Source organism: Salvelinus sp. IW2-2015, unplaced genomic scaffold (genome assembly GCF_002910315.2).
Source record: "Salvelinus sp. IW2-2015 unplaced genomic scaffold, ASM291031v2 Un_scaffold3532, whole genome shotgun sequence".
Classification (NCBI taxonomy): domain Eukaryota; kingdom Metazoa; phylum Chordata; class Actinopteri; order Salmoniformes; family Salmonidae; genus Salvelinus; species Salvelinus sp. IW2-2015.
In genome coordinates this window covers 7,876-18,453 of record NW_019944812.1, presented here as the reverse complement: position 1 = coordinate 18,453, position 10,578 = coordinate 7,876, and the positions used below count along the sequence as shown (strand labels likewise).

Sequence of the window (10,578 nt, the reverse complement as noted above, 5' to 3'; positions counted from 1 at the left end):
AGAGAGATTGTGGCAAGAAGGTTTTGCTGTGTCTGTCAGCGTAGTGTCCCAGAAGCCTGGAGCGCTACAGAGACAGGCCAGTACAAGTCAGGAGACGTGGAGGAGGCCGGTAAGGAGGGCAACAACCAGCGCAGGACCGCTACCTCCGCTTTGTGCAAGGCGGAGACTGCCAGAGCCCCGTGCAAAATGACGTCCAGCAGGCAAAATGTGCATGTCGTGTCTGCTCACACGGTAGAAACGACTCCATGAGGGTGGTATGTAGGGCCTGACTCACAGGTGGGGGTTGTGCTTACAGCCCAAACACCGTGCAGGACATGTTGGCATTTGCCAGAGACACCTGAAGATTGGCAATTCGCGCACTGCGGCCTGTGCTCTTCACAGATGATAGCAGGTTCACACTGAGCACTATCGAGCACATGTGACAGGACGTGACCAGAGTCTGGAGACGCCTGTGAAGACGTTGACTGCCTGCAACTCCTCCAGCATGACCGGTTTGGCGGGTGGGTCAGTCATGGTGCTGGGGTGGCAGTTTCTTTGTGGGGCGCACAGCCCTCCATGTGCTCGCCAGAGGTAGGCCTGACTGCATTAGGTACCGGAGCTGAGATCCCAGACCCTTGTGAGACCATATGGCTGACACATGCACATTTGTGGCCTGCTGGAGGTCTTTTTGCAGGGCTCTGGCAGTGTCCTCCTTGCACAAAGGCGGAGGTAGCGGTCCTGCTGCTGGGTTGTTGCCCTCCTACGGCCTCCTCCACGTTCCTGATGTACTGGCCTGTCTCCTGGTAGCGCCTCCATGCTCTGGACACTCCGCTGACAGACACAGCAAACCTTCTTGCACAGCTCGCATTGATGTGCCATCCTGGATGAGCTGCACTACTGAGCCACTTGTGTGGGTTGTAGACTCCGTCTATGCTACCACTAGAGTGAAAGCACCGCACGCATTCAAAAGTGACCAAAACATCAGCCAGGAAGCATAGGAACTGAGAAGTGGTCTGTGGTCACCACCTGCAGAATCACTCCTTTATTGGGGGTGTCTTGCTAATTGCCTAGAATTTCCACCTTTTGTCTATTCCATTTTGCACAACAGCATGTGAAATTTATTGTCAATCAGTGTTGCTTCCTAAGTGGACAGTTTGATTTCACAGAGTGTGATTGACTTGGAGTTACATTGTGTTGTGTAAGTGTTCCCTTTATTTTTTTGAGCAGTGTATATACATTTACATTTTAGTCATTTAGCAGACGCTCTTATCCAGAGCGACTTACAGTAGCGTGCATACATTTTATTGCATTTTACATACTGAGACAAGGATATCCCTACCGGCCAAACCGTCCCTAACCCGGACGACCTATCCAATTGTGCGTCGCCCCACGGACCTCCCGGTTGCGGCCGGCTGCGACAGAGCCTGGGCGTGAACCCAGAGACTCTGGTGGCGCAGCTAGCGACTGCGATGCAGTGCCCTAGACCACTGCGCCACCCGGGAAACACTGGTTCCAACTTGTGCAACGTGACTACAAAATTAATCAAAAGTTCCTGTAAACTTTGCCAAAACATTTCAAACTACTTTTGTAAATACACTTTAGGTATTTTTTAACGTAATAATCGATAAAATTGAAGACGGGATGATCTGTGTACAATACAGGATTAACAAACTGTAGCTAGCTTTCTGGTCACGGCCTCTAACAAACAGTACACTTCAAGTGACCCTCGTTCAAGATGGCCGTACTTCATTACACAAAGGAAAAAACCTCAACCAATTTCTAAAGACTGTTGACATCCAGTGGAAGCGGTAGGAACTGCAAGAAGGTCAATTAGAAATCTGGATTCCCAATGAAAACCCATTGAAAAGAGTGACCTGAAAAAAAGAGAATTCGGAATGGTTTTTATCTGGGTTTCGCCTGCTAATAAGTTATGTTATACACAGACATGATTCAAACAGTTTTAGAAACTTCAGAGTTTTTCTATCCAAATCTACTAATAATATGCATATCTTATCTTCTGGGGATGAGTAGCTGGCAGTTGAATTTGGGTATGCTTTTCATCCAAACGTGAAAATGCTGCCCCTATCCTAGAGAGTTAACTCCTAAACCTAACCTCAATTCTAACTTAACCTAAACCTAACCCCTAAGACTAAAATAGTTATTTTCACAAGTGAGGACCCGCAAAATGTCCCACTTCTCTGAGGACTTATACTTACAGGTATAGGAAAGTGTGTGTTTTAAGCTTGTTTATTTGAAGTTCAGTTAGTTTTCTGATCCACTTGTTCTTTTCATTTAGTTTATTTTATGAAAAAAAAAAAATTTTTTGTAGTGTTAGGGACACTATGGCCAGTATACATAAGGTGATGGGTCGGTCATAGGTTAACCTCTACGTGATCGGTGTCCCCCCCCCCCCCCCCCCCCCCCCAACGGGACGGTTGAGCCAATGTGATTAGCATGAGGTTGTAAGTAACAAATAAATTCCCAGGACATAGACATATCTGATATGGGCAGAAAGCTTAAATTCTTAATGTAACTGCACTGTCCAATTTACACTAGCTAGTAAAGTGAAATAATACCATGTTATTGTTTGAGGAGAGTGCCCATTAATGAAAATGTATTAATAAACAATTAGGCACATTTGGGCAGTCTTGAACAGATATGCAATGGTTCATTTGGAACAGTCTAAAACTTTGCACATACACTGCTGCAACTAGTGGCAAAATCTAATATTGCGCCTGGGCTGGAATATAACATTATGGCCTTTCTCTTGCATTTCAGAGATGGTAAAAAAAAAACGCATGTTTTTTTTCTTTGTAAATTACAACCTTTTTTTTTTAAAAACAGAAAAAAAAAAAAAAAAAAAAAAGAACATGTGTGTTTATCTTCTCCTACATTAATTTCACATTTCCACAAACTGCAAATGGTTTCAAGAATATGCATATCCTTGCTTCAGGTCCTGAGCTACAGGCATGTGTCATTTTAGGTGAAAATTGGAAAAAAGGGTCAGATCCTTGAGGTTTTTAAGTTAGGTTTAAAGGTAGACTCAGCAAGATGACGTAGATGCACCGRGTACACAGTAGTGCGTCAATTTCCACAACTATGAGCGTGAGGCTTAACTTCTCCTCTGTTTTGGTCCCGTAGCTACCATGTTGCATCGKGCAAATCTCAATGGCCGTGTTAGAGCGGATCACTTTTGTCAAGCCTTTCAAAGTGTGTTGCATTGTGGGAGAAAAAATMGTCTGACTTGCGCCTACATGTCAACTGCATGAACATTATAAAAATGTGATCAAAGGTCATCGACTGCAAGTTTCTGCTCTTCAACTTAATTCTGCAGCCATCGCCTGTATTGTGGGAAGCTCTATTGCCAACCAATCATTAGGGTGTTTTTGTTTGACCCACGTGAACGTGACCAAAGACATGACTGAAACGGGAACCAATTTGCTGCGATTTATGTATACAGTGGATACATATAAATAAATGTGCTATTTGAGCCTCTCTCTCACTAATTGATTGTACAATGTACACTACTATACTATGATTTCAGTTTGAGTGTGTGATATGGGGAATAGATGTTTATTTAGACATTATAAAGAAAACATTTTATAAACGATGGCAACACTGCCATGTTGATCTGAGCCTTGCTGTTGGAAAACCACATTACTTTTGGCTGTCGCAGATGCATCTCCCCTGACTTCACTCCTCGACCTTTGGTCTACAGTCGGTTGCMTTCGGCCTTACCACTCAAACGCCCCCAATATCTGCGGTGCTGCTCATGGCAACGTCATCTTGCTGAATCTACCTTTAAATATCAATGTGGCCTGCCAGATTCAGAAGCTTCAAAACCCCATTTTATTTGAGTTAATTTTGGAGTCAAAGATAATAGTTTGAAAAACTAAAGCTATACTCAAACAGATTTGTTCATTTTATTTCAGTTTACAGTTTTTTTTCATAATTGGTTTACTGTAATAACCTTGGTGTGATGACTTGGCCTGGGTGAATCATCAGAGGAGATGGTTTGGTGGAGGTTAGTTTATCACAGAGTTTCTAAATTAATGGTGTGATCAATTTGATCTCTTCCTTTGATCAATATAATATTTTAATTTGGGTTGTGAGGATTTCCTTATCTTTCCAAATGCTGGGGTTGAAACTGCAGTCATCTCTCAAACCAATAATCAGTCAGGGGTATGGATTTACAGACACAACATGGAGAAGTTGAGGAGAGAAGCGATTAGAGGGACTGGGGTACGTAGCATATTTTGGGACAGAATGTTCCAGGAACACAATATGAGTAGCTAGTGTCTTGACAGTAGAGGTTTATGTCTTTGTGTGTGTGCGTGTATATTTCATCCTGCTCAAGGARAGTGCTGAAGAACCATGACTTGAGGTCTAGACAAGAACTGACCGCACATCTGACCAATCAGTGGCCTTCACCCGGGGCCTTGGATACCATGCTGTACAGGAATAGGGTGGGGCAGTGGGAGGAGTATGTAAACAGGGATAAATTCCTATTCCARAACTTCCTCACTTCCTTACACGCAATAGTGTGATTTTATACGGTCCACCCAAATGTGGTGACACAGTATATTTATATATACTGTACCTGTGAGAAGTGCTGTGAAAAAAATATGAATTTTAACATTCCAAATGGTTAGTCCAATGTAGCCATCACATTTTTTAGATGCATCCAGAGAGTCCGCTCTAATGTCTGTGTTCTACAGGAAGAATTTCCAGAGTCTAGAGCAGCTGTCCCAGACCTCTCTGGAGCCCTCACACACACTCAACCTGGACACTAGACCAGCCAGCTCACACTGGCACCACCATGGTGTGTGTGTGTGCATTTCTGTGCTATCCCCCACTACCAATAAATAATAGTTATTTTGTGCATGTGTTAACCCCCTCTTCTGCTCCCCAGGGAAGGAGGACACCTCCTCTCTGATAGGTCTGTGTGGGTCTCTGCAGTCAGTAGCCAGCAATAAGTCACTGGCCAGCCTGAAGTCCAGTGAGTGTCTAGCCAGCCCCACCACAGATGACCAGTCCTGACCTCACCCTGTCCTAGAACAAGAGACCCAGCACATGGTTTGGAGAAAGAGAGCCAGATTTGGATCCTGGAATTGGAACTCAGCCTTTTTAAATAACATTCCACCCCATCCCGTCCTAAACCCAGAGGTCTAACTTCGTCCCCAGGCTCAATTCATAGATTACCAGAGATGCAACACAGGTCGTAGAATCAGACAACTGTGCATAGAGATTTATTTATTGGAATTTCTATGACTAAATCACATGGAATCTGGATCCAGGAACTCTTGAGTTTTTAAAAAGAAATATTGAAGGAACTCATAGCTCAAAACATGGGAGCCGCAGTCAATCATTTGGAATTTACAACCCGAACTGACCCTGGAACCAGCGCTTCAGTAGTCAGTCCTTCAATGTAAGCGCAGAGCCGTTGGAAAAACCAGGACTATATTGACCAGGACCGACCCCATGTTTATTTATTAGTTTGTTGTATATCTGCACTGATGMGAAAACTGCATAGTTGAAAGCCAGTTCCGGGTAGGCATACTGTTGTCACCTATCTTATGTGTTCAGATCACTGCAGACCAAGGAGAACGCCACTTGACACTATCGACCAGACCTTTTGTGTCACTTAAAGGACTCCTCATGATGTAAACATGCTCAGCATCCCAGAGATTGACAAAACTTGAGGAATGGCTTTCTTTAGGATTTATTTAGGGATGGGTAAGGAGTGTTGAAGTTTAGGGTTTGTTGTTTCTCAACCGTGTTAAAGCCTGTAGACTAGTGGTTCTGTTCATGCCTCATCAACTTGCAGGTGTTGTCCTGTTACCCTGGCAACTTAAGTGAGCTCTACTATAGATGGCCATGGTGGGTCCGACTCAGCGGCCAAAGAAATACAACTCAAAGAACGGATATATTTAGGTATTGTATTCCTGCCAGAGGACTGGACTATCCTCATTATTTATAATGTTGGAAGGGCCTTGAAATATCTAGAGGAGAACCGTGTTGCTTTTCTGTTTTCTGTTTCTACGGTCAATCCTCTGTGGTACTTGACTTGCAGCCATAATCATATTATTGATGGCATTGGACGTATTCTTATAAACGATCAAAATAAAGTCGGACACTCCAAATATAAACTCCCAGTAATTTATTGGGTATTTACCAGCGTTCGGCATCACTGTGCCTTCAGGCACAGACACATTGGTAAATACCCAATAAATTACTGGAAGTTTAATATGGAGTGTCCGACTTTATTTGATCGTTTATTTGCCATTAGTCAGCACCTCCACACAAACACATTGTTTTGGTGTGCGCCCAGCGAATGTTTTTTTAATTGAATGCATCTCATTCACAATCCGTTTTGGATTTAACCACACAGTATTATGTTAATCTTTATGCGTCATAAAGGGTTTGTATTCTCAGGAAATGTTTCCTGTCCAACAGGGTTAGGTTGAACCGTTTTGGTTAGGTTAAACATAATAGCTGTATTGGGGTTGCATTTTCGTCTCTGACTGCTTGAGATTTATTTTGACCAGAGGCATGTGGGGAAAGTGTTCAGGGGTGTGTCTGTCTCACACACACACACACACACTTAATAGTATTGTGATATTGCACATTGATTTATTACTTTGATTTATTTATTTTTCTCTGCTATTTTGAATAAACTACTGTACTAAACAATATATTTAGTCTTGTGTTTTGTTTGAATTCTGTACCAATGTGTATGTTCATTCCCCATGTATACACATAGATCTCCATGGTTTTCCCCTACCACGACCCTAGTGTTAGAGCGGGATGTAACGTTTAACCCAGCAGGCCCCGGTCCAAAATAAAGTCCCTGACAGTAACATTAAACTGGTGTTTAATGACCTGTTCTGTCACCACAGTAAATTACAACTTACTCCAGCAGCTACTGAGGAGTAGGCGGACGCTCCAGCAACACATATTTAAATCACTAAACAAGACTGATACAAACAGCTGAGAAAACTAGAGACGAATATTTTATTTTTAGAAAATGGCTTAGATCCCCCCCACTCTCTCTCCTTAAGGAGCTGTCATGTCTTGAGTGCTGTCTCACAGATCAGTTTACATGGCAATGCACACATTTTACTGGCTTCACACACAGATCTCCCAGATATTCTATGTGTATCTGCTCTAAGACAGAAGACACAACACAGGACTCAAACTAACTGCAAAACTATTCATCAACACTGTGGTAAGAAAGCTGCTGACTAAACCAGGGTGAGTTTTGAAATTGAAAGTAACCTCCTCACTCCAAATGCCATTAGGGAGTGAGAAAATGGCCTCCCAGGCGTCTGTCGTAGAGAAGGATCTCTCCTGTCCTGTGTGCTCTGAAACCCTCAAGGAACCTGTTCTCCTGTCCTGTGGCCATAGCTGCTGTATAGCCTGTCTGGAGTCATACTGGAAACAGATGGAATCATGGGAATGTCCAGTGTGCAGCATAAAATGCTATAAGGATTCGATGGATCTTGCTCTGAAGAACCTGTGTATGCCGGGTGAGAAAGTTTCAGTTAAAAAACATGTCTGCAGTCTGCACAGCAAGCTACTCACACTGTTCTGTCTGGAGCATGAAGAGCCTATCTGTTCGGTGTGTGAGGGTTCAAGTAAACATAAAACACATGAGTGTATCCCAGTAGATGAGGCTGCTCTGGATCGCAAGGTACGATACAAAATATCAACTAACATATACAGTACATTCACTATAACAGGATCATTCTCTCCTAGCAAATGTCTAGTGCAGAAGAGTTCCTTATCATATTCAGCTACCCTGTCGTTCTTGTACAGCCTTGATGTTCTCTTTGAAAAGCAACATTTTTCGAAGGCCTTGTTCTGTTTAGATTGATTAGAATGTGACGTTCTCATAAATCCATCCAATTTTGCATGCAATCATTAAAAGATCACACAAGTAAATCAACAAAATGAATTGTAGGAAGAGCTCTTAGAGACAGGCCTGAAGCCCTTAGAGGAGCAGCTGGAGGGATTTAAAGAAGTTAAACAAAGCTTTGAAGAAACAGCAGAGCTTATTAAGGTAAGACTGCTTTGTAATGTTACAATGCAATATGCATATGGAAGTGTATCAGAATGATTTTTTTAGCATTTGGCTTGAGCCAAAAGGGGTCCCCTAAATGGACATAAATATTACCCAGAAATTATGTAATTGGACAAAAAAAGGGGTACACCTTCCCACGACTGAGCAAAAGCCTTAAACTAAGGATTGTGTGGTTTCATGAGTCTAGAAGTTGATTGTTATATCATGTGTATATGAACCATAGAGGCAACACTCAAGCCAACATTTTAAGTAAACGATAAGCAACGAACGTTCCATACAGCCTCTTTAACAGTATGTTTTGAAAAACCTTTCAGATTGATATGAAATATAGTGTAATGCCTGATGATGATACACTGTCTCCAGAGCCAGGCCCAGAAGACAGAAAATCAGATTCAGGAGGACTTTGAGAAACTTCACCAGTTTCTACGATATGAAGAGGCAGCCAGGATGGCTGTCCTGAGGATGAAATCGATGGCAAAACGTTTTGCTCTCTGATGTTGTTGTCTCTACACAGCCACCCTTCCCCTTCTCATAGTTATACCAGCTACATGGCTGAGGAGGAAACAGACACAACATGGAACTCCTGCTTATCAAACACTAAGAACAGAGAGAATGACAGGAGAGGAGCAGAGGAGGAGACGAGAGGAGAGAGGAGAAGAGAGGATAGAGAGAAGAGAAGAGGGAGCTAGAGAGAAGGAGAGAGAGGAGCTAGAAGAAGAGAGAGCACAGAGAAATAGAGAGTGTTAGTATACCGAATACTTATTATATTACATGTGTTTTTCTACCTGAGAAGAGATATAGTGATAGACATTGTGTTTGTTTCTAACTGAGAAATATAGGATAGACACTTGTGTTGTTTCTAACAGGAGAGATATAGTGATAGACATTGTTGTTGTTTCTACCTGAGAGATATCATGTGATAGAGATTGTCTTGTCTAACTGAGAAGTATAGTGATAAATTGTTGTTTCTAACTGAAGAGATATAGTGATAGACATTTGTTGTTTCTAACAGAGGATTATAGTGAGTACATTGTGTTATTCTACCGAGAAATATAGTGATAGACATTTGTGTTGTTCTAACCTGAGAGAAGTATAGTATAAGACATTGTGTTTTTCTACCTGAGAGAATAAAGTATAACATTATGTGTTTCTAACAGAGATATATAGTGATAGCATTGTGTGTTTCTAACTGAGAGAGATATAGTGATAGACATTGTCACTATGAGTGACTCTGTCACCTCCCTGGATGAGCTGCACTACCTGAGCCACTTGTGTGGGTTGTAGACTCCGTCATGCTACCACTAAGAGTAAAGCACCGCCAGCATTCAAAAGTGACCAAAACATCAGCCAGGAACATAGGAACTGAGATGTGGTCTGTGTCACCACCTGCAGAATCACTCCTTTAATTGGGGTGTTTGCTAATTGCCTATAATTTCCACCTGTTGTCTATTTCCATCTTGCACAACAGCATGTGAAATGTATTGTCAATCAGTGTTGCTTTCAAATTGGACAGTTTGATTTCACAGAAGTGATGATTGACTTGAGTTACATTGTGTTGTTTAAGTGTTCCCTTATTTTTTTGAGCCATTTATATATTGTATATTTTATTTTATTTAAGTACTTAAGTAAGAAGAAGAATATGGCAACTACTGGTCTAATAATAATAACAATGAAATAATTATAATGATAATAAAATATAATTACATTACAGCATAGAAAGTTGTTGACAACTACGAATAGGCTTTATAACTAATAAACTATGCCTTCACAACACTAAATACAACTATAGTACCTTTAATATAGACTATACATACTACAATATCCTCAACATGTATGTTTCTATTAGTTAAAACACAACAGTTTGTCTATAACAGTTTGAAAAAGGTTTCGTAAATCAACTGTTGATTACAATGTCCTTGGTTCTGCAGGTAAATCATTCCAGTCACTCAGGCCCTTTGTACCATATCTGAAAGATCTTACTCCAACCCCTTCTGGAATACTGCCGTTGTCCAAATTAGTGCGAGTTTTGTGAAGTTATGTTTCCTATAATATTGACAGAACTTTAAGTTATACATTTAAAAAGGAACTCAGTACCAATCACAGTGGTCTTCTTGTTTGGGATGACAGCTAGTTGAGTGATTCAGACATTGTTCAATGATGTCTTACAATGGCATCCAAGAATGATCCGCAAAATAGTTAAAATGACATCTAATTCGCAAAGTAAGGTCTTGGTTGTGTTTGATTGATGATATCACCATAGTCTAGGATGAGGAAGCATCAGTTTGTAAAACTTACAAGGTCTTCACTGATAGACAAACAATGTTATCCACTCTATCACTATTTATCGCTCTCAATATACATCACCACAGTATGAACTGTAAGGTCAGAGTCAGCTCACTCTGCGTGAGGCGCCTGCTAGTAGAAGCGCCTCCTCAGCGTTGATCCCATCCTGACCTCAGTGCAGCACGCAGTGCTGCGTAACACGTGAAGTAGATCACGTCGCCGGACCGCCCAGA

General features: G+C 41.8%; 2 protein-coding genes across 2 annotated transcripts in view; both read left to right on the top strand.

The window, feature by feature from the left end:
* The window catches only part of rundc3b (RUN domain containing 3b), a 26,573-nt gene extending 20,423 nt beyond the window's left edge, over positions 1 to 6,150 (top strand). The window contains 4 exon segments of the mRNA XM_070441158.1: positions 4,337 to 4,462; positions 4,698 to 4,801; positions 4,892 to 5,000; positions 5,002 to 6,150. Of these exon segments, the coding sequence (XP_070297259.1) occupies positions 4,337 to 4,462; positions 4,698 to 4,801; positions 4,892 to 5,000; positions 5,002 to 5,035 (373 nt within the window). The 3' untranslated portion in view covers positions 5,036 to 6,150.
* Positions 6,151 to 7,084: 934 nt separating this feature from the next.
* Positions 7,085 to 10,578, top strand: part of LOC112076045 (E3 ubiquitin-protein ligase TRIM39) — a 5,479-nt gene continuing 1,985 nt past the window's right edge. The window contains 4 exon segments of the mRNA XM_070441157.1: positions 7,085 to 7,672; positions 7,943 to 8,041; positions 8,426 to 8,515; positions 8,768 to 8,785. Coding sequence (XP_070297258.1) covers positions 7,271 to 7,672; positions 7,943 to 8,041; positions 8,426 to 8,515; positions 8,768 to 8,785 — 609 coding nt within the window. The 5' untranslated portion in view covers positions 7,085 to 7,270.